This window comes from Carcharodon carcharias, chromosome 15 (assembly GCF_017639515.1).
Source record: "Carcharodon carcharias isolate sCarCar2 chromosome 15, sCarCar2.pri, whole genome shotgun sequence".
Lineage (NCBI taxonomy): Eukaryota > Metazoa > Chordata > Chondrichthyes > Lamniformes > Lamnidae > Carcharodon > Carcharodon carcharias.
Genome location: NC_054481.1, coordinates 16,577,571 through 16,604,660, shown reverse-complemented (window position 1 = coordinate 16,604,660; position 27,090 = coordinate 16,577,571). Strand labels below are relative to the sequence as shown.

The 27,090-nt window shown below is 44.5% G+C and overlaps 1 protein-coding gene across 1 annotated transcript in view; it reads right to left on the bottom strand.

Annotated features, from left to right (window-relative positions):
- Positions 1-22,044, bottom strand: part of ccdc78 (coiled-coil domain containing 78) — a 67,085-nt gene extending 45,041 nt beyond the window's left edge. The window contains exons 1-8 of the mRNA XM_041206895.1: positions 21,694-22,044; positions 20,095-20,225; positions 16,581-16,783; positions 15,177-15,340; positions 10,523-10,666; positions 9,607-9,803; positions 8,002-8,176; positions 1,013-1,144 (exon numbers count right to left, since the gene is read on the bottom strand). Coding sequence (XP_041062829.1) covers positions 1,013-1,144; positions 8,002-8,176; positions 9,607-9,803; positions 10,523-10,666; positions 15,177-15,340; positions 16,581-16,783; positions 20,095-20,225; positions 21,694-22,044 — 1,497 coding nt within the window. The remainder of the gene's footprint in view (positions 1-1,012; positions 1,145-8,001; positions 8,177-9,606; positions 9,804-10,522; positions 10,667-15,176; positions 15,341-16,580; positions 16,784-20,094; positions 20,226-21,693) is intronic.
- Positions 22,045-27,090: the final 5,046 nt, after the last annotated feature.

Below are 27,090 nucleotides of genomic sequence, written 5' to 3'. Positions count from 1 at the left end.
GCTTAAAGTAAGATCTGTATTTATATAGGACTTTCACATGCTCAGGATGTTCCAAATATAGTCAAACAAATACTTTATTGAAGTGTAGGCACTGCTGTTATGTAGGAAACACAGCAGCCAATTTGCACACAGCAAGCTGCTACAAACAGCAATGTAATAAGACCATAAGAAATAGGTGCAGGAGCCCTCGCGCCTGCTTGAGGGTAAATAAGATCATGGCTGATCCGATCTTGTCCTCGTCTCCATTTCCCCGCCTGTTCCCCATTATCCTGGACTCCTTTGTAGGTCAAAAATGTGTCGGATCTCAGCCTTGAATATATGCAATGACTCAGCCTCCACAGCTCTCCTCCACTACCCCATGGAAAATTTCCAACAATTCATGACCCTCTGAGGGAAGAAATTCCTCTTCATCTCTGTCTGAAATGGGTGACCCCTTACCCTGAATCTATTCCCCCTCGTTCTCGATTGCCCCATGAGCGGAAACGCCCTCTCAGCATCTACCCTGTCATCTGTACAAATGATGCTGGTTGAGGGATAAATGTTTGCCCGGATCCCAGGGCAGATGTGCTTCAAGATAATGGAACGTGGTCATTTACATCCAAGCAGACAGATAGGGATATTTAACTTTGGGTTGAGAATCATCGTAACTGCACCTCAGCAGTCAAGTGGGATCAACATACATGTCAGCAGGTCAGAGGAAACTAAGCACAGGACCATACCTCACCACTCCAATCCACTGTGCTTGAATATAGCTTCAAAATAAAAGTGACTCCATTCTGACACTGCTGAAACAAAACCCTTTCATACATTTTTGAAAGTCTCAAATACGACTTTGCATTGTCAACAAAAATGTCAAAAAGTACTGTTAACATAAATTTGGCTAAGATTTTAAATGTTTAGCTGGCCAACCATGATGTGTAGTTGAATTTGATCCAGGCCTCTTTGTACTCCGTAGAAACATGAGACAGTACTTAAACCAAGCTCATCTCCAATGTACAAATTACTTGCTTACGTTTTCATTGTTGAGTCGATGGATCTGATCCTTGAGTGTGTTGATTCTCTCACCCCCGCCCTTGGCCCCCATCTCCTCAGCTGACAGGTGCTGCAATGCCAAGATCCGTGCTCGATATTGGGTGACCAGAGACTGCCGTCAATGGGAAAACAGAATCAAAGCATGTCCACACCCCTTAGCAATGCAGGGTAAAATCAGCTTGCATCTACAAACAGGTTGTGTGTGTATAGTGGTGGTGTTGCTATAAACAGTTTGTTGCTATTATTTCTCTTGTTACTCTGACTGAAGGCAAACCATTCAACCTGCTACAAACAGGGAGGTGGAGGTGAACAAATGGATGCAAAAGCTCTTGGTTCCCCACCCCCACCCCCACCGCCTCCCCCCCCCCCCCACCACCCCCGCAACTGCAGAACTATAGCGAGAGGAATATTGTACCACAGAAACTGGATGTGGCTTAAGTTTTTAATAAAAGATTATGGAAGAAATAGGGATTAGCAGTCTGTTGCAAGGCTGCAACATTCTTGTCAGCATTGAAGATCACATCCATACCTAAAACTTTTTGATCTGCCTATGCAAGTTGCAAATAGTTGTTTGGTAGTGCAGAACTTGGATATTGCTGAAAAAAGAGACATGCTATCAAAGCTTTTCATCTTGCGCTCATCAGGACATCTCGTAAGGAAATGCCAGCAGTAAGGGAAACAACAATTTATACTGCAAGAGAAGAGAGAGCTGATTGGTTGGCAAGTGGACTCTGATTGGTAGAGGCATTGCTGTGGGAATTCTTTCTCCATGGCAACGGCTTGACTAATCACAGTCAACCAGCCTGGTTTTAATTTTGAACAAACGCTTGGCAGTTAACTGTTTCTTGCTGCATTTCCTATGGCAATGCCTCTACCAATCAGAGTCCACTTGCCAACCAATCAGCACTGTCTTCTCATGCAGTATAAACTGTTGTTCCCTGTCATGAAAATATAATAATTTTCATATTATTGTAATTTATTGTAAAAGTAGGTTAATAGTGGGGTTTGGATTAGTTTCTGTGTGTGTGTATGTGTGTGTGTGTGTGTGTGTGTGTGTGGGTTTTAATTGAATTACAGACAACTGGTCTGGGTGCTTTGATGTATCAGGATGGAAACTTGGTTTGAAATGCTAAATACGTAACCATGTTTGAAGTTTTATAATGGGAGGTGTGAAGAACATTTGCATTTTTAGATCAACCGGAGTAGTGAATTTCAAAGAGATGGTAAGGTGTTACACCCAGCCAACAGAGGCAAACCAAACAGTGTGTTTATTTTTCCCAAAGAATACTGATCATATGAGTGCTATGAAAGATTTATGTTATGGAAAAAGTAAAGTTGCAAAAGATATATTGGGACAATGGGACTTTTATTAAAAAGGGAGAAACCTGTATAAAGGAGATGAGGTTATGTGTAAGAAGAAGGCATTCTAAGATCCAACAAGTTTGAAAAGCCTCTAGCCTCCATGTACCAAGCTGCTGTCTTCAGGAACCAAAGCTAAGAGAATTCATTTTAAATATCACTGTCCAGAGTATTGTGTGCTTTGCCTGGGTCTGTTGAAATCTAAACAAAGAGATAAAAACAAAAAAACTGCGGATGCTGAAAATCCAAAACAAAAACAGAATTACCTGGAAAAACTCAGCAGGTCTGGCAGCAACGGCGGAGAAGAAAAGAGTTGACGTTTCGAGTCCTCATGATCCTTCTGTTTCTGTTGAAATCTATGTTGTTTTACTGCTGCCTTAATGGGGGTGTAACTGGGAGTCAGACTAATTAGGAGAGCTAGGAGTTATCATCGTGGTAATTTGTAGCCCTATGTATGCGCTTAAAATCATTTCTTATTAATAATTTAGTTTTGCATAAACCTCTAAGTCTCGGTGGACTTGTTATTGCTGAATTCAAGGCATGCATCTCAATAAAATTGTAAAAATACAAATTGCAAAACAGTTGTGGCAGCTGTTTCAAGTTTCCCTCTGGGATTTGAGCAGCTCAGCATCCTCTGTGACATAACATTCCCTATATTACTGAGATTTTCCTGTGAGCTGTCATGCAGAGTAAAAGATGAAAAGTTTTGATAGCATGTCTCTTTTTTCAGAAATATCTAAAATGCACACGGAATACTCCCAATGCTTTATTATGTAGCATTTACAGCACATAATCAGGCCATTCAGTACAATTGTACTGTTTTGGCTGCACAGAAGCCATTTCTGACCGTCCTCCATCTAACCCTGTCCACATAACCTTCTATTCCTTTCCCTCTCATGTGCTTATCTAGTTTCCCCTTAAATGCATTCATACTATTCACTTCAATTGCTCCTTGTCATAGCGAGTTCTACTTTCCAACTACTCTCATGGTAAAAAAGTTTCTCCTGAATTCCATATTGGATTTATTCGTGACTAACTTATATTTATGATGCCTAGTTTTGGTCTCCCCACAAGTAGAAACAACTCTTAGTTTACCCTTCCATAACTTTAAAGATCTCCCCTCAGCCTTCTCCAGAAAAGAGCTCCAGCCTCTTCATCCTTTTCTGATAGTTATAACCTCTCAGTTCTGGTCTCGGCCTTGTAGATCTTTTTGACACCTTCTCCAGTGCCTCTAAATCCTTCCTGCCATAGGATGACCAGAACTGTTCACAATACTCTTTAAGTGTGGTAAATTGCTTCACCGTTTCTGACCTTTCTGCTTTCAGCTTTGTTGGGGGAGTTAGTAACTGCAATTCCAGAACAGCAGGCAGGCTGAGCTGAATTTATACGCAAATAACAATAAAATCAATGCTTACGCTCTTAGTGAACACAATCACAATTGAAAGAGACTGAAATACTCAATACCAAGCATATTGAAGCATAAGTGCATTTGCAAATATTGAAAGGCATCTCAGGGTGCCCAGCTTAACATCGCACATTGTTGTGTGGGGTCTGTATACACAGAGGCACTTCACCTTTTTATATACCACAATAGCCACCTTTTCATTATATTTCTTGGCAAGTAGGAGCAACCGTGGCTTAGTGGGTCATTGTATGGCATGGTGTGCTGCCGAGCCTCACAGACCCTACCTTCCGAACTGATGAAGCTGCTTTCAGTCAGCTGGCAATGGAGATACTGGAACCAGTGTGCTCGCTGACCTACGTTGGCTTCTGGTTAAGCAACGGCCTCCAATTTGAAACTCACATCCTTGATTTCAATTCCCTTTAGGGGCCTCACCCCTCCCCACATAGGAACCTAAGACTTAGGGGCAGGAGTAGGCCATTCGGCCCTTCAAGCCTGCTGCACCATTCGATAAGATCAAGTTTGAAGTGGTTGTGGTCTCAAGTCCACTTTCCTGCCACCACCTACCACCAGCTCCCCCCATCCCCCAAAACCCTTGACTCCCTTGTTTATCAAAAACTCAGCCTTGAATAAATGCACTGACCCAGCCTTCACTGCTTTCTGGGGGAAGAGAATTCCACAGACTAACAGCGCGTTGAGGGAAAAAAGTTCTCTTCATCTCCATCTTAAAAGGGAGACCTCTTATTCTTAAACTGTGTCCCCTAATTCCAGTCTCTCCCAATTCCAGTCTCTCCCACAAGAGGAAACATCCTCTCAGTATCCACCCTTTCTAGTCCCTTCAGGATAATCTCCTCCTGCTCCACAATCCCTCCATTTTTAACAATTGTGCATCCCCGATTTTATTGCTCCATCGTTGGTGGCCGCGCCTTCAGCTGCTGAGGCCCCAACACTCTGGAATTCCCTCCCTAAACTTCCCCGCTTCTTGATCTCACTTTCTTCCTTTAAGATGCTCAAAACCTCCCTCGTCGACCAAATTTTCAGTCATCTGTCCTAATATCTCCTTACATGGGCTTGGTATCAAATCTTGTTTGCTAATCGCTCCCGTGAAACGCCTTGGGACATTTTGTAACATTAAAACCGCTATATAAATGCAAGTTGCTGTTGTTGTTGTTGATGATAATGATGATGTTGAGGCTCGGGCTGGGTGCGGACGGGTCAGTTCCCAGTAACCTGTATTTGGAAAGTGCTTTGGGTGTGGACATTGAGTGAGGACAGGAATAGATTCAGCTGCAAAGCAGTCATTTAGTACTTCAGCCATGCCCTCTGCCTCCATGTGCAGTTTCCCTTTTTGGTCCCTCATTGGCCCCATTCCTCCTTCTACCATCCTTTTATTAGTTACATGCCTAGTGACTTTCAGATTCACTTTTACCTGCCAGTCTCTTCTCATACTCTCTTTATCCCGCCTGTATTCTCTTTTGCATTGCCTCTCCGAACTTTCTATATTCAGCCTGGTTCTCGCTTGTATGATCAATCCATCATACACACTCTTTTTCTGCTTCATCCTAGCCTCTATCTATTTTCTCATCCAGGGAACTCTGGCTTTGTTTGCCTTACCTTAACCCCCTGTGGAACAAACCTCAATAACTCCCTCCCCTCCATCACATCCTTCAACATACAAGCATGGGTGATGGCAACACCTCCCTGTCTCATTCCAAACACTTCACCCCTTTGATGTCCCCTTCAAGCCTCACATTAAGACTATTCTGTTCTCACATCAGAGCTACTTCCTCCTCCAATGGAAATAAAAACTGGGAAAGATTTAAAACATGCTGCCAATTCTATATCAGCCATTTTGTGCTATCTCACAAAGTCAAATCATCCCCACTCTCATTCTAAAGCTTCCTGTGATGAACCACAGTCCACAAGGAAAAGAAAAATGGAGAAAACATCCAATAAAGGAGATTTTTACTTCAGTACCTGGTTAAATGCTGCCACCTTCTGGATATTACCACATTACATGATATAAAAGGAGCAGTTTGACAATTCATTGGGCTGGATCTAACTGGGGCCTGTAATCCCCGACCCCCTGGTTGAAATGCCGGGGCCCACCCCTAATCCCGAAGACTGCCCCTCAGCCATTTACACTGTGAGCAACATTAACTGGTTCCTCTCAGGAGGAAGCCCCTGCTTAGAGAGCTGCTGTTCTGTAGACCCAGCAACATCACTGGGAGAGGACTACCAGCAGTCCCACTAAGCCGAGTAGCCCAGGTAAGTCCAGGGTCTGGGGTCTCGCCGCAGCCAAGCTCCAGCGATGGGCGGCGGGGACCAGGTTTGAGAGGCCGGGAAGGCTAAGGGGGGGGGAATGACCTTGGGAGGGGCAGGTACCTCTGATGGATCCAAGGGTCCTGCAAAGGAAGTTCCACCCCACCCCCGCCTTCTCCAAATGCCAGGCGTCCTGATTAACGTGGGACCTCCTCCCACCACAGGTTTCATACTGGCAGCAACAGAATGAGGCCCCCATGTGGCCATTTAAGGGCGTCCATAGGCCCAAGGCCTGATGGTGCCCCCTACCATCCCCCCCTCAATGTCCCCCACTGAATTGCAGAGGAGGCGGGGGGGGGGGGGGGGGGGGTGTGATGGGGTGGGTGGGTGGGTGGGCGGAAAGCACACTGCCCACTGGATTTTATGTGTCACCCACCTTCAGACCTGCCAGTGGGGGAGTGTATAATTCGGCCCATTGTCTCTCAAGTTTGAGTGTCTTGGAAACCCCCACTTAGCTGCTGCATCCCTGGAGGACCTAGTGGGAGAAGTCAAGGCAAGGCAGGTGCTCATTCCCAGCATGTGTTCCCCCCAAATAGTCCTGGTTACAGGTGGCTGATGGGAGTCCGTATCATGAACACCGATCTCAGGACCCAGGTTCAATGCAGTAAACAGGTTCAATGACTTCACTAGAGTGGCAAGGGTGAGTCCAGGTCCTCACCTCTCCAGCTATCTCAACAGCGTCAGACCACATTACTTGCCCTCACTCCCCCACAAATCTCAATAACTCCCTCCTCTCTATCACATCTTTCAGTATACAGTCGTGGCAGCCTACAACACCTCTTTCTCATTCTGAGAACCTCACCTCATCCTTTTGTCTCCTCATGCCACACACGAACGCCATTCTCCTCTCACATGCAAACACTTACACAAGCAGCAACTCATCCCATCACTCATTCCTGACTTCCACATTCGACAGCACCTTCCAAGACCACGGCCACTACCATCTAGAAGGACAAGGGAAACAGATAGATGGGAACACCTCTACCTGGAAGTTCCCCTCAAAACCACTCAACATCCTGAGTTGGAAATATATCGTCGTTCCTTCACTGTCGCTGGGCCAAAATCCTGGAACTCCCTCCCTAACAGCACTGTGGGTGTACCTACACCACATGGCCTGCAGCGGTTCAAGAAAGCAGCTCACCACCACCTTCTCAAGGGCAATTGGGGACGGGCAATAAATGCTGGCCCAGCCAGCGAAGCCCACACCCGTGAAGGAATAAAAATAAATTCACCACGCCCCTCCCCCCCACCTCCGCCCCCCCTTCTGTATGTCATCCTGTTCTTGCCCCACCTCTCAAAGGGTGCACAATTTGCACAAGATTTACCTTCTTAACAACCTGTCTTTCTGCTGGACAAGACAGTATGTAAAGCGAGCGAGAGGAACAAGACCAGTGGAGGTGTCAGCAACATCCAAGCATAGCAAGATACCCTGGAGACCAATGGCCCAGGGAAAGCCATGAACACGGGGGAAGGTGGGACTTACTTGAGCAGGTTGTCCACCCTGCAGCTCAGCTGGAGCTCTCCCCCTTCCCTCGGCGTATATGCAGCTGCCTCCTCCATTTCAAACCACAGTCTCAAGACTGGCACCTGTAAATGCTCAACTTCTATCCCATGGTCATAACAGGGTGCTAGTGTCACCAGCCTTTGTGGAAGCACAAATCAGAGAATCATAGGACAGGAGAGCTCAGAAGGAGGCCATTTGGCCCATTGAGTCTGCGCCAGTCTTCTTTCAAAGAGCAATCCAGTTAAGTCCCACTCCCCTTCCCATTCCCCATATCCCTGCCACTTTTTCCAAATGATGGTTCAAGGGAGAAGGAAGCAGGACCTCGACAGCAGGGCCCTTAGTGCTGGAACGAGCGCTTCTACAGATGTTGACCATCGCATACCTCAACAAAGTAGTCATTTAGTACGGGGAAGTTTTTCACTTGAGAGAGGGTAGAGCATGTTCTTAAGACGGCAGCAAGGCGTTGGGTTTCTGGTTTAGGGGGTAGACAACAAATAACCCGAGTTTTACAGTTTCCTCCAAAAGCATCTTGTGTCAGCTGAGTTAATTTGGATCCACTACAATGTAAAAACACAGAATTGAAGTCAAGATTTTAATGAAAGAGTCATATTTGAATCTCACAACTCGGTTCCAGTTTGCAGCAAGATGAACACTGACGATAACACAGCACATAACATAATTTACTAACAAAACTTAGCTGGTGATAGCCCAGTAGTTATATCATGTGAGATTCCAGATAATGAAGCTTTGTACTATGAGGCCCTATGTCACACTCCAATGAAATATCAGATGTAGCCTTAGTCAGTCTTTTCATCAAAAATCTTAGAAAAAAAAGGACTTGCATTTTATCGTGTCGTGGCAGTCAGAGATGCCGGTTTCCCAGGCAACGGCCAGGATTTTACAGGGCCCCAGGAAGCATGCTGGGAGGCAAGGGGTGAAAGATCAATTGGGATGGTGAGGGATGACATGCCTGTCACCTTCCCACACCCTCTGGCATTTTACCAGTCATGAGGAAGGTAGTGGTGGATGGCCTTTCTGCCCTTAGATCAATTGAGCCCCTGAAGTGACCAATTACTGGACACTTAAGGGCGTCTTCCCACAAAGATGGGTACTTCACCACATGGGGAAACCACCGGTATACCCTGAGTGCCTCCTTGCAGGCCCAGTTTGGGGCCCCTCCTGTTCAGGCAAACTGTGGCCCACTGAGGCCTCCCATCGATGGCAAGGGCTGTCTCCATGGAAACATCTCCCTGCCCTCGTGAACCACCTCCTCTCCCATGCTGCCCATCTCATGTGTGACTGGCCCCAGCCCAACTCCACCTACCTCCCATTCTGAGGCCTCCTCCATTGATGCTGCTGCTGGCTGGTTACAGTCCCAGCAGTGGCCACCACGCCAAGTGGCGCTGCTGGGACTGAAAACCTGCCAGCTCTCTAATTGGCTGGCACCTCCTGGAAGCGGGATCTTCATCTTTTAATGGACGGAAGCCCCGACTGCAGGCAATTAATTGTCTGATGCTTGTAAAATGCAGTGAGGTCTCCCAGAACCTACTAAGGCGGGATTTTCCTCAACTTTCTGGTGGATGGACAGGGGCACTGCAGGCCTGTAAGATCCAGGAAATAAATTTCTATCCAAGTGTTGTTCACAACTGCTTTGTAAGCAAGTGAGGCAGCCATTTTGCACAGTATGTGGGCAGATGAGGCAGCCATTTTGCAGTCAATACCCACACAGTTCGCATGTGTGGGAGGACTAATGAATAATTCATAGTTAAGTAACTGTTAATGGGTGCAACATTAGTAGAACAAAGTAAAGCTATTGTCAACAATTTTAAAAACCTAACCATCTGATCAAATATTAAGCAGCTGTTTTATGCTATACGAAGACATGTCAACAACAATATCTTTCACTTCACAGCCATTTTACAGGTGTATCCAATCAAATCTTTATTCACCTTGCTATGTCCTACTTTTGGCCTCGCCCTCTCCTTACCTGTAGTTGATAACTCTGTCTGGATAGGGGCAGCTCGCCAGGTTACTCACTACTTGAGTGAACACAAGAAGTGACTTGTTGAGCAAGGAGCCTTCTTGAAAGCGTAAAGCACTCTTGTCTTCTGCAAGCTTCTCCGCTCCTGGTAGATCAATGATCTGCAGGCTCGACTTGGTGGGATGCTGCTCGTTCCGGTCCTGCTGCAATATTTATAGCCAAATGTACAATAAAAGTGTCAGTCAAAGGAGTGGCAACATGAGTTTTGTGATTAGGTGATGTCTGTGAGGGGCTTATATAGGAAGGGAGAGGATTTGGGCTGATTTCACAGAACAATGTACAGAACGGTTACAAAAAACAAAGCTTCCAACTATACATTGTCCCATGTGTCTGCTCAAAAGAGCAGGTTAAGGCCAGGACATTGCAACAAAGCAACAGGAGCAGAAGGTGTTAAGTGACTGGCTTCATTTTAACTGGCTGCCTATTACGAACAACCAAAGGAATATGCTGCTTGATCCAAACAGTCAACCACTGAGAGGTTGAGGACCATAACAGAGGGATAGGAGATTAAAATTTTTGCCAATGACAAGGGCATTAATGACGAATGTGGGGGAAATGATTGAGCCCTGAGCTACACTCCTTATGGTAGTTATATGGATGCCATTGCTTCTTGCTTTTAATCAGTCCGGTTTTGAAAGAAAGATTTCCTCCAGGATTGGGGACAAGTGAAGTAATGGTTTCTCTTCCATCATTTCCACCCCCACCACCCCCCCAGGCAAATGGACAATTGACCTTTCCTCAATGATCTACCGATGGGATGACAGTACCATTGCTCTACCTAACATCAGGATGGTTTCTTCAGCTTAAGTAACAGTATTTATATTGCAATCATCTTGAAGGCAGCAAAATTCTGGAACCTCACCACCAGCAAGTTCAGTTGAGTGATAACAGTAGCAGGGCTCTCCGCAGGTCCAAAGTCCGTGCTCGACCCAGTGCGCCGTGCCCAGCCTTGGAGGAAGGTAGAGGTCGCATCAGCTGCTGAGGAGACGGTGACACGGTTTAATCCCTGAAAACCGACATATGGCAACATTCAGTCACGTGTCCCCAGCTTAAACACAATTAGATCTGTACCAGGCTGCTGATGGAGAGAAGAAAATTGTAGGGTCCAACCTTTCAGTGTATCTGACCCCCTCAAAACATCACATCAAGGTGGATCAACAAGTACAATTCCATTACTTCTGTGCTTTATGTACGAAATCCATTAACTTTAAACATCCACGAACTAGCAAGAGGAGTTTTTGATACATATTTTACATTGTGTTTGTATGCTGTTAATGTCAAGAGCACTTAAATACATTAATGTCAGGGTTTTTGTATTTAACATTGTACTAACTGCTGCTTCAAATCTATCTCTAAATGCTGTTATTAAATGCTATTAAAAAATCTGGAAGACTCATTGAAACCAGGGAATAAACAATTTAAACCATCCTTGTATCTGTAGATCTATCTTAAGGATCCTAAGATCTATGCCAGGCACATCTATGGTCTACTAGGAACCAAGACCCTGAAGGTCCTTGGGGCTACTGGTGATCTCCTGGAGTAACTTTAACAGGATGATATGGCCAGATGAGGACAGGAGCAAGAGCTCCCCTTTGCACCCCACCCCCCCCACTCCTCAATCCCTGTAACAGGGATTTTTGAAATTTGTAAGGATGAATGTGCCAGTTCACTAAACTATTTAAGTTTAAACAAATAAGGGATTTTTTTTATTGTTTTAGATAGGTAGAGATACAAAAAATATTTTAAAAAGGTAAACACACTTCCTGACCATCGCAACACAAACATATACACACAAGCATGCAAAAATAAGAGTATCAAAGTAGAGGAGGTTAACTTGTGACCAAATTAAGATTCAATGATAAAAGGCAAAGATATAAAGAGTTCACTGATTATAAATCCTTCGCTGTTATTTGTGGCTGACGCAGTTCTTAAAGCGGTAGTCCTTGGTGTTTTCTTGGAAACACTGCTACGGAATTTGAAGTCTTTTTTAGAATTTCTGTGTGTGCTATCCACAGTCTAATATAAGCAGGCAGGATTCACTTTAGTTGGAAGAAAGCGAGGGGCAAGCAACTCTGTTGCTGTCTTCAGATGTTCCTTCTCTAGACTGCCCCAAAAGATAAGCAGGGTTTTGTAATAAAAGACATTTCAAAATGGTGATCCCAATCACATGACCTCTCTCTCCACAATGATTGGGTATTCCACAGAAGGTAATTGATTAGCTCATGTCTGGACAGACCTTGGCTATTGTGTTATGGCCTAGGTGATTCATTTTTAATGTCCACTACTTCTAATTGACTTATTCTTACATGTAACAAGCTAGGAAGAACATATCAACACCCCCAAGGTAGACATTATCACTGTAAACTTTCCAGATCCAGCCTGGTGGACTGGAATATGGTTTTTATAGTGATGCAAATTGTGGCAGACATTTTAAGTTTCAGTCCATCTTTGAAGTAATCCTTGATATCAGCAGGTGTGAAATTCCACAGGAGGGCTGCTAGGACATGTCCTAGTTGTAATCCACATTGGAAACTTCCAGAAACTTGACCAGCTTGAAGTTGCAGACATGTCAGGTGACCTGTGGCAGTCATTTTAAGTCAGCGTCTTTGTTTTAAACAGTTGAAACTGCCTTTTAAAAAATGTTCCATTTGCGAGCACAGCAGATGAAATTGAAATACAATATTTGTCAACAACACACCTCTGTAACAATGAAGGAAGATAGGTGGATCCTCCAGCGAAACAGTGTAAGCAGCCTCTGGGGTTTCCACTGACCCTCCAGCAAAAGTTAAATGGAGAAACCAATGGTAAACCCATGTAAGTTCAGTCAAGGTTTACACCAGGAGACCACCAAGGAAATTCAATGTTGTGGTTACAAGTGCACCTAATCTCGATTTTAGCATCCTTTAAGATTCATCTGCTAATCCAAACATGGCTTGAATATTTCAAATATTTAATAAGGCAACAAGGTTTAGAAATAATCTTGATTTTATCAGCAGTCCTTCAATGATGGATATTAATATAAAAATTCAGTGGCGCTGTTGTGTTTACTGGTTACAATTGTAGGTTCTCTGTACTGACTTCTTTCAAACTGACACTATTGAAGGACAAAAAAATACAAACGCATCAACAAATCCTCCGGGCCAGCTCATAGCTGCATAAAATTATTAGACTCGACACATAGATTTGGCACTAAAAATTACTGTTGCTTGGACTGACACTTTCGTAGGATGCTCCTTTATTATTTCATAATAGGTGACCATCTTAGTTAAAATAACAAAGGAATGTGGCACAAAAGCATTAGACATTCAACTGTGAATATCACCAACAGTAATGTCAGTACTTCTATTTATGTAATAAAAGCAGGAAGTGCTGGTACTCAGTAGGCCTGACAGCATTGGTGGAGAGAGCAACAATGTTGATATTTGCAGAATAATTACCAATAACAGCCATTCAAAAGTAAACAAAGAAGCAAAAAATTCACGGCAAAGATAATGATCCAAAATTCTAAAACAACATTGAGTCCCCATTTTCCCCTTCACGCTTACTTTTTTAAAAATTCATTCAGGGGATGTGGGCATCGCTGGCTGGGCCAGCATTTATTGCCCACCCCTAATTGCCCTTGAGAAGGCGGTGGTGGGCTGCTTTCTTGAACCGCTGCAGTTCCTGTGGTGTAGGTACACCCACAGTGCTGTTAGGAAAGGAGTTCCAGCGACAGTGAAGGAACGACGATATATTTCCAAGTCAGGATGGTGAGTTGGCTTGGAGGGGAACTTCCAGGTGGTGGTGCTCCCATGTGTCTGCTGACCTTTACCTTCTAGCTGGTAGCAGTCATGGGTTTGGAAAGTGCTGTCTAAGGAGCCCTGATGAGTTCCTGTGGTGCATCTTGTAGATGGTACACACTGCTGCTACTGTGGTGGAGGGAATGAATGTTTGTGGATGGGGTGCCATTCAAGCGGGGCTGCTTTATCCTGGATGGTGTCAAGCTTCTCGAGTGTTGTTGAAACGGCACTTATCCAGGCAAATGGGGAGTATTCCATCATACTCCTGACCTTGTAGATGGTGGACAGGCTTTAGGGAGTCAGGTGGTGAGTTCTTTGCTGCAGGATTCCTAGCCTCTGACCTGCTCTTGTAGCCACAGTATTTATATGGCTAGTCCAGTTCAGTTTCTGGTCAATAGTAACCCCCGGGATATTGATAGTGGGGGATTCAATGATGATTATGCCATTGAATGTCAAGAGGTGATGGTTAGATTCTTTCTTGTTGGAGATGGTCATTGCTTGGTCCTGAGGTGGCGTGAGCGTTACTTGTCATTTATTTGTCCAAGCCTGGATATTGTCCAGGTCTTGCTGCATTTGAATATAGCCTGCTTCAGCAGACTCCTTCAGGTACACCTTTTGCTTATTTTCCTGTCCTATTACCATCCCCCTTTTGCCTTTCACCATGAGCCCCTTTGTCATTTAATCGCTCCTGTCTTTAACCCTATCACCTGTTCCTGTCCTTCCCTAGCCCCCTTCCCTGCCTCTATATTTGCTTTAAACCTGGTCTACATTTGGTGACACTGTAACTGCTAAGGACACATTTCCTGCCCATGTGCTGTTTATTGATGCTATAGCCCACATATCTTCATATGCTACATATTATACTTAACCTCCAGTTATGGTCTTTCCCGATCCCCCTTACCCTTACTTGGTATAACCCTCATTCACCCATATTCCACTACACCATAACATACCATGCTTAATAGTCATTTACATTCATTCCACTATAACATTACATCCTATTCTTAATCCACAGAAATTAATAATCAACCAAATTTATTTCATATTATTTTTCCTCCTCAATTTCTTGTCATAAAAAACACTTGGGTATGCTGGTAGGAAACAAGGATCCAGCTGTATAATGGCAAATTCTGGACAGTTTGTGATACTGCAATTGATTAATTGCTAATGATTGATGAAATCTGGCAACTGAATACTGCTCGAGGAACATACAATGAAACCAGTGAGGTAAACTTAAGCTTCCCTCGATATTATCATATCTTCAACCAGTGGGGAAAATAGTGCATCCACAGGCAGCAAAAGATTAAATCTATTACCTATCTAACGTTTTCCAGTTCTGATGAAAGGTCATCCACCAGGAATGTTAACCCTGTTTTTCTCTCTCTGGCCACAGATGCTGCCAGGCACACTGAGTATTTCCAGCATTTTCTGTTTTTATTTCAGATTTCCAGCATCTGCACTATTTTATTTTGTTGTATGAACAACTTCAATGTGGCGCCACATGCTGGTTAGCACAACACTTGAACCACAATCCATATAAAGAAGCTATGGAGGTAATTCCACCATCCTAGCGGGAAAATGACATTCAAAGGGAGACAGAGTGCTGTGGATTGTAGCTCCGGTCCTCTCGGAGTACAGCACCTTGTTGGGACCCTGCAATGTCGGCATTCCCTCTTACAGACAATGCTTGGCGAACCCTTGCCCGCCAGTTAATCCTCTGCCTCATGGTGACTGTACCTTTATGAATGTGCCATCCTGTGCATTGCATGCAATCTTTAAATTGGCAGGGTCCATTCCACTGGAGTCTAACAAATCCTTCAGCACCTCAGCGTAAATCTCATACATCGATATCGAAAGAGACCACATGGCTGTGGCCTGTAAGTTCTGTAGGTACGGTGCACCTAGTATCACAACACAGAAATATGGAGGTGCAGCATAGATTTAATTAAAATTTGCAACAGATTATAGAAATGTGAGGGGTATAATGGGTGTTGTTGGCTTTTTTAAATTAACGAAAGCTCCCCTTTTATACCACAAGGCTAGCAACAAGCTCAACTGGCAAAAGATCCCTTTTGACATTAAAATATCGGATCAGGCAATTGGATTGTTAGTGGCCCCACCCCTCCCCTTCTCTGTAATCCCCTCCAACTTTACAATCCTCTCAGTGTCCTCCAATTCCAGCCTCTTGCACATTCACCGATTTTAATTGCTCCCCCATTAGCAGCTGTTCCTTCCTGCCTAGGCCCCACATTCTGGAATTCCTTCCCCAAATCTCACCACCTATCTACCTCTCTTTCCTCCTTTAAGATGCTCCTTAAAACAAAACTCTTGGGTGGATCTTTTGGTCATCTGGTCCAATGTCATCTTATGCGGTTCAGTGCCAAATTTTACTTGATAATGCTCCTGTAAAGGCCCGCAGGATGTTTTACTTCACTAAAGGTGCTATTCAAATACAAGTTGCTATTGCTGTGGATTAATGAATTAATTAGTTAGTATAAACTCATTATCACATTACAGAATGGAGGAGGAGGCCATTCAGCTCATTGTGTCCCTGCCAGCTCTCTGTGAGAGGAACTCAGCTACTCCCACTCCACCCTCCCAGCCTTTTCCCCATAGCCCTGCAAATTGTTTCTCTTCAGATAATTAGCCAATTCCCTTTTGAAAGCCATGAATGAATCTGTCTCCACCACGTTCTCAGGCAGTGCATTCTAGATCCTAACCACTCATTGCGTAAAAACGCTTTCCTCATGACGCCTGATGCTTTTGTTAAATCGGTGCCCTCTGGTTCTCAATCCTTCCACCAATGGAAACAGCTTCTCCCAATCTCCCAGGCCTTTGAACACTCCTATCAAATTTCCTTTCAAATGTTTCTTCTTTAAGGAGAATAACCCCAGTTTCTCCAGCCTATCATCTTAACCGAAGTCCCTCATCCCCAGAATAATTCTCGTACATCTTTTCTGTGCTCTCCCCAATGCCTTCCTGAAGTATTGTCTCCAGAATTAACATAGGAACAGGAGTAGGCCATTCGGTCCATCGAGCCTGCTCTCCTTGGACAGGATACACCAATATGTTCAATTTTATGACCAGGTTCTCACAAAATGGCTGCCCCCAAGTATACATGTTCAGTGCTGAATAACCTACCAAAGATGTAATTAATTGTCAAGGGTATGATTGCCAATCGATCATTTTTTTCTCCGATTAGTGTGTATGACTTGCCAGAGTCAGTTTCACCAAATACCACAACGCAGGCATTCATTCCTTCTGCGAACACATTGAGCAGGGGCTCCACAGTCCTGGAGAATACTTCCTGTGTGGAGGCATTTTGGTCAAAGATCTCCTGAAACCTGGGCAATAGATACAGTGAGGTTCAGAACAACAAGGAAGACTCTCGCGTGGCATCCCTGACAGGTAATAGGAACATAGGACTGAGGAGCAGAAATATGGCTATTTGGCCCTTTGAGCCTGTTCCACCAGCAACCTGGGGCCACTGGCTGCACAATGGAATATGAGGCAGAGGGGGAGAAGAAACATCAGATGGAGTGAGTAACCCGGGTCTGAAGAGCAGAGCAGTTGAGTGGATTGGGAGCTGTTAATAGTTCACTGACCACCACCCCACACCACCCCCTCAGTTGAAGCAGAGATAACAATAAGGCCACTTATTGGCAATTGGCAATTCTAATGGCAAAATCAAAGGCTGCTGGTGGGCAGAACATGGGGCTGAGGTCAGCATGAAGGCTGGTGAGAATGAGAAGGTCAATTCTATAAATAATATAGTCTTGTTTGTAGTTTAATTATGCTTCAAGTTTTTTTGTACTTCTATCACATTTTAAGAGTCTTCCAGACTTCCTGTACACATCATACCAATTTGGAGCAGGTGTCGGCTATTCGGCCCCTCGAGCCTGCGCCGACATTCAATAAGATCATAGCTAATCTGATTTTAACCTCAACTCCACATTCCTGACTACCCCATGATAACCTTTCATCACCCCTGCTTCTCAAGAATCAATCTAGCTCTGCCTTAAAAATATTCAAAGGTTCTGTCTCCACTGCCTTTTGAGGAAGAGAATTTCAAAAATTCACAACTCTTAGAGAGAAAAAATTCTCCTCATCTCTATCTTAAATGGATAACCCCTTATTTTTAAACAGTGACCCCCTAGTTCTAGATTCTCCCACAAGAGGAAACATCCTCTCCACATCCACCCTGTCAAATCCCCTCAGGATCTTATATGTTTCAGTCAAGTCGCCTCTTACTCTTTTAAACTCCAGCGGATACAAGCCTAGTCTGTCCAACCTTTCCTCATAAGACAACCCGCCCATTCCAAGTATTAGTCTAGTAAACTTTCTCCAAACTGCTTCCAACTCATTTACATCGGTCCTTAAATTAGGAGACCAATGCTGCACACAGTGCTCCAGATGTGGTCTCACCAATGCCCTGTACAACTGAAGCATAACCTCCCTACTCTTGAATTCAATTCCCCTCGCAATAAATGATAACATTCTATTAGCTCTCCTAATTATTTGCTGTACCTGCAGACTAAAGACTAACCTTTTGTGATTCATGCACATCAGTTTTACTTCCTGTGTCATGATTTTTTAATAATGCATTATATGTTTACATTTAGATCAGAATTGAAGTTGTAGGGAATGTACAAATCAGATGCAATGTAAGGGGTCTGTTAGCCAGCAATAAGAAACTACTATGGACTTATGAAAATAACCAATCCCAAATGATTAAGAAAATGACCAATAGTGACATGAAAATAAAAAAAGGAATAAATCAAATCATTCAAAAAAGCTTAAGGAAGGGGTTTTGTTTGCCATTTTTTCTCAGTATCTGAAATTTCTAATGAGTTTTTAAATAAAATTTTTAACATGTATACGTACATTTCAATAACATGGAATGTACTCAGCAAATTTATACTTTTTGTCTTTCAATCGTAACTCAGGACCCCCTGGTATACTGAACTGGATGTTAGGCCTCTTGCAGTCATATGGTCTGCTCCATGTTTTATGTTGGTAGACTGAAACACTTCAATTGGACAAGGCCAATACAAATCATTGAACTACTATATGGCACAGACAGCAAATCAACATATGGGATATTAAAGAAATCTCACCTGAATTCAACAAAGCTGTGCCATTCCACAATCAGCTTATCCGGATTTAATATGCGTCTCCAGTCCCTGAAGCCTGTGTTTTATTTAAACCTGCATGCATTCACTTCGTTTTAAAGCAAAATACATTGTTTTAAAATGGCTCATTCTCAAAGCTTACCCATGTACAAAACAGTGATAGGGAAAAAAATTCCTGAAACATGACATAGGAAGTCAATGTTGGTTCCTGATGGTACATGAGGCAAAGGTCAGTTTGGGTCTGATTTCTTCACAAGATTACAAGATCCTGATGCATCCCGATGTAATGTCATTTCTCAGCAACCCACAAACTGCTAAATACTACTCCCAAGCTCTCAAATCCTGCTGTGTTTGGTCACTCTGCTCAAGAGGACTTTTGTCCACCACACCTAGGTTCCAAGACTTTTGTCTCAGTGCTTGCAAACCTCCTTAATCCCATTTCTGCCTCGTCCCAACTATGCCCTCATGTTTCCAAGCCTGTGATTTCTGTAGTATATTGAAAATTGCATTGTCTATTTTGTCCACTTGAGGCTACCATGCACACTTATACCAGCAGAGAGAGTCTGCTAGCAAGAAATAATAAAGGATTCACATTCAACAACTCTTGCAGTTCGAATTCTAAATTTCTCTGGCTGAATATATAACTGATTCTGTCCCAAGGCCTGAATTCTCATAGCTCCTGAGTCCCTTTCCCATCTGATCCCAGAGCTTTACCCCAATAGGATACAGAGCCCTAGGCCCCTCACCCATTACATTCAAACCACGCGATTGCTCCCTGCCAAAACAAAGTAGTGATGGATCTTATGACCCTATCCTAGCAATGTCAGGCAGTGTTCTCCTTTTCTAATTCTCCTTGATTCCAGTGGTTGCCCCTCTCCAGAGAAATCAGCATCCCTGATAAATACTAGCCTGCATAATATCTATGTTGTTAGAAAACTTTCAACTTAGCACCACCACAGAAGATCTTCTAGTTCTATCTATATCTAATTTAAAAATCTTGCTTAGCATGTATGGCGAATTATAAACATTTCCAATGAGAATTAAAATGCCCATTTAGCTGTGACTATTACCATTAACACCATTAGGTGGTACTCTAGTAGGAATTGTAATGTTAAATTATAATGCTAAATCCTGTCACTATCACCTATCTTGCCATGAGGTGATCAGTAATATATTTCCCCACAAATTACTCAAACTGGTTAATGAAAAATATAATCTGCTTTTTCTTTGTCAGTACTTGAAATTTCTAATCTCCATATTTCACAATAACATGATTACAATTACCCACTGAATCGCCCTTTGCACCTTATAATTATTTTAAGCTTTTACTTTAAAGGCTTCAGCCTGACTCAAAACCCTGGCCTCAGTGTTTTTTTTTAATCTCACAATAAGTTGGAGAGAGGGTTCATCCATGTCTCTTTGTAGAATTCAGGCCTGAGCAGGAAGATTACTGAGGCTCTCCTGCCATGCTAAGAGGTCATACTTGGAGTAGAAACCACCCTTTCTTGGCCCCCAGGGCTTACCTGCAGGAGGATCCTTCACCTAAAGCCGTGTAGATGGTCTTTCCTTCTGCTGAGGTCTGTAAATTGTGGCCCTGTTCTGGTCTCCGAGCTGGTCGTATCCGTCCCACCACATCGATGTTCATTCTCCCAGCCTATGAACATTAAAAGATTGCTTACTGTGACATTCTTGAAACGTCATCATTGATAGATAGACGCACATTGTGGAAGTCAAATCAACCTCCTTGGTTACTATAGAGAATAATCTACTCAACGAATGTGTCATCTAGCAACATAGGAATAGCATTAGGCCATTCAGCCCCTCCAGCTGTTCTGCCATTCAATTAGATAATGGCTAATCTAAGCACAGTATATGTTTTAGATATAAAGGGCTAGAAATTGGTCTGTCTTTGGGTACGGGGATCCCAATTTATGTTCTGCCCAAACAGTGGGGATATGCAGTATATAAATTTTGTGTTACCACCTTATCTATATGATTGTTACATTGGTCCAAGCAGGGCCCACATTCATGGCACTCCAAGTGTTCAGCAGAGGCTGTGCAGTGCTCGTAGAAAGCAAATGGTGCAGACAGCCTGCTTTTCTTAAAAGCAGTCTATCCCTCTAAAAGCAAAGCTGCACTGAATGACAGGATCTATTGTTTCAATTCTAAACAGGAAAAATGGAGCACCAGGTTTACAGATGTGGTGCTGGAAGTCTTGATAGTGGAAGCGGACAGAAGGAGAGACACCATGGTTCCGTGAGATGGAGCCAGGAGGCCCTGAAGGACACCCCCCTCGGGAGGCAATTGGAACAGGTAGCCAGGGAAGCCAACACCTTGGGTACAATCTTCCCTCTGGAGGCAGGAAACAGAGGTTAGACAGATTCCAGATGAGGGGTTGGGGGAATGGAAACTGCCTCTGGCCTCAGTTTTCACAGGTGTGCCCCCTTAACTGGCCTGGAGATGGGCCCTCTGTCCAATTGAGGATGTCAGACAGGCTGTCAAAGCTGGAGGGGCAATCAGAGGCCTTCCAGCTTGAAACGAATAGCAGTGTACCGTAAAGGGTAAGTAAGGGAGATGGTGCTTCAGAATGGCTGGGCCCTCTTTCCAGTGCTTTTAAACTTAAATTTGAAAAATGGGTCTTGCAGCCAGGTCACTACCTTTGGAATGAGAGGGGTACCCCTCTGCATCCAGGTAGGAAGGGAGGGCCTATCTCTAGCACTCCCCCACCACTCCTCACCACTCTGCAACACCTCGCCACTCCCACCGCCCCCCAACCCAATCTTCCACCAAGAGGCCACCTCCAGGCAGCCGCACTGTCCCCCACTGCCTGAAGGAACATGGAGGAAGAGTGGAAAATCCCATCGGCCTCCTTGAATTGGCCTCAATAGACTCTTAACACACGGCGTGTGGGCAGGTAGCCCTGTCTCGCCCAATGCCTCCACTCCACCTCCCCAAAACTGGTCTGCAGGTGGGATGGAACTGGGAAACCCGCACACCAGCTGACTAGGCTATTTTTAGCTCCCACCCACCACTTCAATATCCTTGGGCACCTCAATTTTTGTAGGCCAGGACTGCCTGAACTGAGCTTTGATATGGCTCGGACTGGGAGATCAGTTCCTGACTTCTTTTTCCTGTTTTTCCTTCAAGATCCTCTCAGACAGCAAAAAGTAAGTGGCAGTGATGTGATTGTACTTATTACTTTCCAGGGCCTCAATAAAGGTTTCACGGTCTGCTATTTCACCAAGCACCATGCGCTGGATAATGCCGTTGTGCTCCTCCTCAGAGAGGTTCTTGTAAGAGACAAGAGGGATTTTGCACTTAGTTGCAGGTGAGGGGTCGATTCCTAGTAGCCAGGGGTGGTCCTCAATCTCTTCCAATGAGGCTCTTCGCTTCGAATCCCTCTGCAGCATCCGATTAACAAGATCCTTGCATTCTTTGGAGACATGGGGTGGCACTGTATATTTGCAGTCCATGATCATAGTCAGCGTCTCACTATCATTTGCCTCTTGAAATGGAGGTTGGCCACATACCAGCATGAAAAGTATAACTCCCAGGCTCCAGATATCTACTGCAGGTGCATCATACTCATCACCGAGCAGATTCCCAGCCGCAGTGGAGCCTCAAAATCGTGCCCCTGGAGTCTAGCCCCATGGGCCTGGCATCAGAGTCACAAGGAGTGTAATGACCTCACGCAGGTGGTCGAGGTCAGTGAGTGCATCTTCCCACATCGCCTCCTAACCACAACATGCTGCTCGTTGCACCGAAGCTCCCCAAAACTCACCCAGCAGCATTGCCTGGCACTCAGGACCCATCCCCAACATCCAGTTCCTCCACCTCACCCTCATGCACGTTCTAATGATGTCAACCTCGCACCCACCTCTCGCTGCCTTCACATGACTCCAGCTATGGCAGGCAACACCAGCCAAACGCAGTGTAGCACAATCACCGACATTCTGTCCATCCTCTTACAGGACGAGGTGGGGCATAACAGGGGGGAGCAGAGCACAACTGGCGTGGGACAAGGATACCTGCATCTCCTGAGGCCTTCGCCCCACTTCAGTCGAGTTGCACATCCGAACTTTGGGCTCGCAATATTACAGTAACGTCATGGCACGAGCCATTTCTCACTTTCACCTTGTTCTGTGACCAGAAACTAGCTGTTGCAGGACAGGAACAAGGATTGCAGAGTGAAGCTATTTGCCACTGAGCGGTACAACTCTTTAGTACGGCTGACCATCCAATTGTAGCACTGTCTCTCTCTCTCTCTCTCTGTGAACTGGTCTATGCCCACTTACACGTCTGGTCACAATCAGTCACAGCTAGAATCCCATAAGCTGAACATAATCCTTCCTGTAGCTCTCACACATCGTTGAATCCAGCCTCATAGCAACAAGAAATAAAAACGGAGAATGCTGGAAAATCTCAGCAGGTCTGGCAGCATCTGTGGAGAGAGAAACACTGTTAACATTTCGAGTCCGAATGACCCTTCTTCAGAGCTCTGAATTTTTCCAGCATTTTCTGTTTTTTATTTCAGATTTCCAGCATCCGCAGTATTTTGCTTTTATTACAGTGACAAGACGTTGACATCAAAAATCTGTTTAATTCCATATATGTCACACTTGCATAAATCTCCCCACCTATCAGATACAGAGTGATTTATTATTTGTTGACAGTATCCTTCCGATTTAAATTCATTTCCACATATCACCATGCCAAGTGCCACTTACATCATGTGAGTTTGACTAGTTTCTAGCCAGAAAGTTAGAAGCAGTAAATCATGGGTTAATGTGTCAGGAGAGCTGGGTTTTTGAGGAACTCAGTTGGAATTGGAACTCATGCAGTTTCAGCAACATCCCTCGTGGGGGGGGGGGGGGGGGGGGGGGGGGTGCGGGTGGCGATAGGATGTGAGGGTCTCCAGAGGCTTCTTCATTGCAAATACAAATATCGGTGACTCAGCAGCTAAAATGGTTAATCGCGTATTTGAGCTTCCGTGTACCAGGGGAGAGAGCTCCACAAGAAGATTCCACCCCCTGGCCTTATCTGCAGACCTTGGGGTCTGAAGTGAAAACTGTCTTGAAACCGCCGGTACAGAGAAGTCTTTGTGTCTCAGATAAAATACATCCAAACCAGACTGAGAAACGTATTTGGAGATCACATACACTTAGTAATTCCCAAGGAGTCAGGGGTTTCTGTATTCTTGATTCTGTATACTTGAGGGACACAGTCATGTCATAACAATTAACTGTGGAGATTTCCTACCTTTCTCAATAATCACAAATTATGAAACACTGTGTGAAGTTCCTGGACTGGAATTTAACCTCAACTATATCCAATCTTACCTTTGAGAGCCGAACTCCCAGTTGCCTGTCGAGGTTTGAATCTTTTATTTTCTGACTTCCAGAGTCACTCCAAAGTGTAATATGTGTTCTGCTGTTACCCTGGTAACGTTGTGGAGCAAAGTGAGCTCCACCCCCCCTAACTTTAGTGGAAGGGAGCAGACAATGTAGCTGCTGTGAACACTGAATGCTCTCTGGGGCCCTCTAGAAGGGCTGATCCCAGGTGTAAGAGAGCGCTCAATGGAATTTATGGGCTGAATTTTACAGGGAGGGTGGGAGGGCGTACTGCTCACACCCTCAATCCCGGAAGAAAAGTCAGTCCCGAACAGACCGACGTTAAACGAGGCCGAACCACAAGCCATAACGCGCCGTGAGCAGCCTTAAAGAAGTGAAGGTCAGACTTCCACCCCTCAGTGGGAGGAGGTCCCTGCCAATCTGATTGGCCGGCAGCTTGAGCCCTCCCGGCAGTACCGGGACTCAGTTGCAGGCGTTGCTGGGATCGCAAGCCAGTCCACGAGGATCAAAGCTGGATCCCGGAGCCAGGCTTATTGGGTGGGGAGATGTCGGAGTGCTCGGGAAGGGGAGGGCAAAGGGTGGGGGTTTTGGTGGCCAGGTGACAAGGTGGGGTGAAGGGTTGCATCTTGGAGGGGTTGCCCCTGATGCACACAGGGCGCACCCCACCCCCCCCAACCCCCAAAGGATGTAGCCCCCTTCCTTCCCACCTCTTAGGATGATGATAGAAAAGGATGATAGGCAATCCAGAGTGAGAATAATTAACTGGCCAAGAGCCGACTTCGATGGGGCAAGAACGGAGCTGGGCCAGATAGACTGGAATGAAAGATTGGCAGGAAAAACTGTAGCTGAACAATGGGTTACCTTCAAAAAAGAATTGGTTCGGGCACAGTCAAGGTATATTCCATCGAAATGGAAAGGTAGGGCAAACAAATCCACAGCTCCCTGGATGAAAAAGGAGATAAAAATTAAAATAAAGAAGAAAAAGTGTGCTTATGACAGGTAGAAAATACCATTAAGAACCAAGAGGAATACAAAAGGTTGAAAGGGAGGCAGGGTGAAAAAGCATATTAGAGAAGCAAAGAGGGATTATGAGAAAAGACTGGCAGCCAAAATAAAGGGAATCCCAAAGTCTTCTATTGGCATATAAATAGTAAAACAGTGGTAAAAGAAGGAGTAGGGTCAATTAGGGACCTAAAAGGGAATTTATACATGAACGATCGGGCCTTGGCTGAGGTATAAAATGAATACTTTGCATCCATCTTTACCAAGAAGGTAGATGCTACCCATGCCATGGTGATAGATCAGGAAACTCTGTCACTAGAAGGGTTCAAAATTGATAAGGAAGAAGTGTTGAATAGACTGTCGGTACTTAAAGTTGACAAAGCACTGGAACTGGGCGACATGCATCAAGAATATTGAAGGATGTGAAAGTAGAAATTGCAGGGGCACTGGCCACAATCTTTCAGTCTTCCCTAGATTCAGGAGAGGTGCCAGAGGACTGGAAAATTGCAAACATTATGCCCTTGTTCTAAAGAGGTTGTAAGGATAAGCCCAGCAATTACAGACCAGTTAGTTTAACTTCAGCGGTGGGCAATATTCTAGAAACAATTATTTGGGATAGAATTAGTAATCACATGGAAAAATATGGGTTTATAAGGAAGAGCCAGCACGGATTTCTAAAGGGGAAATCGTGTTTAACTAACTTGCTGGAATTTTTTGAAGAGGTAACAGCAAAGGTCGGTGAGGGTAATGCTGTTGATGTGGTGTACTTGGACTTTCAAAAGGCATTTGATACAGTGCCACACAACAGACTTGTGAGAAAAGTTATTGCTCATGGAATAAAAGGAACAGTAGTCATGTGGATACAAAATTGGCTGAAAAATAGGAAGCAGAGAGTAATGGTCAATGGACATTTTTTGGGCTGGAGAAAGGCTTGCAGTAAAGTCCCCCAGGGGTCGGTATTGGGGCCCTTGCTTTTCCTGATATATATTAATGATCTAGATCTTGGTGTGCAGGGGACAATTTCAAAGTTTGCTGATGATACAAAACTTGGGAGCATTGTAAACTGCAAGGAGATCAGTGTAGAACTTCAACAGGACATAGACCAGTTGGTGGATGGGCAGATAGGTGGCAGGTGAAGTTCAATGCAGAGGAGTGTGAGGTAATGCATTTTGGTAGGAAGAACATGGACAGACAATATAAAATAAGGGGTGAAATTTTGAAAGGGGTGAGTAGAAAGACCTGGGTATATGTATGCATTGATCATTGAAGGTGGCAGGACAGGTGGAGAGAGCAGTTAATAAAGCATATAGTATCCTGGGCTGTATTAATAGGAGCATAGAGTACAAGAGCAGGGAGGTTATGCTGAATTTATATAAGACACTCGTTAGACCTCAGCTGGAGTATTGTGTATAGCTCTGGGCGCCACACATAGGAAGGATGTGAATGCATTGTAGAGAGGGCAGAAGAAGTTTACAAGAATGGTTCCAGGGGTGAGAAACTTCAGCTATGAGAGTAGATTGGAGAGGCTGGGACTGTTCTCCTTAGAGAGAAGAAGGTTAAGAGGAGGTGTTCAAAATCATGAGGGGGCTAGACAGAGTAGAGAGGGAGAAGCTGTTCTTGCTCGTAAAAGGATCAAGAATGAGATGGCACAGATTTAAAGTGATTTGCAAAAGAAGCAAATGTGATGTGAGAAAAACCATTTTCACACGAGTGGTTTGGGTCCGGAATGCACGACCTGGAAGTGTGGTGGATGTAGGTTCAATCGAGGCATTCAGGAGGGCATAGGATAATTATTTGAATAGAAACAATGTGCAGGGGTAAGAGGAAAAGGCAGAGCAATGGCACTAGGTCATAATGCTCACTTGGATAGCCGGTACTGACATGATGGGCTGAATGGCCTCCTACTGTACCGTTAAAATTCTGTGATTCTGCATCCAAGAAGGCACTTGATGATTATTTGAATAGAAAAATGTGCAAGCGTACAGAGAAAAGGCAGGAAAATGGCAATGTCATAATGCTCATTTGGATAGCCGGTGCAGACTCGATGGGCCGAATGGCCTCCTGCTGCACCATAACATTCTGTGATTCTGTGAAATGGTTGGGATCTGAAATGCATTGGCTGAGAATACGGTGAAGGCAGGTTCAATTGAGGCACTTAAGAGGGAA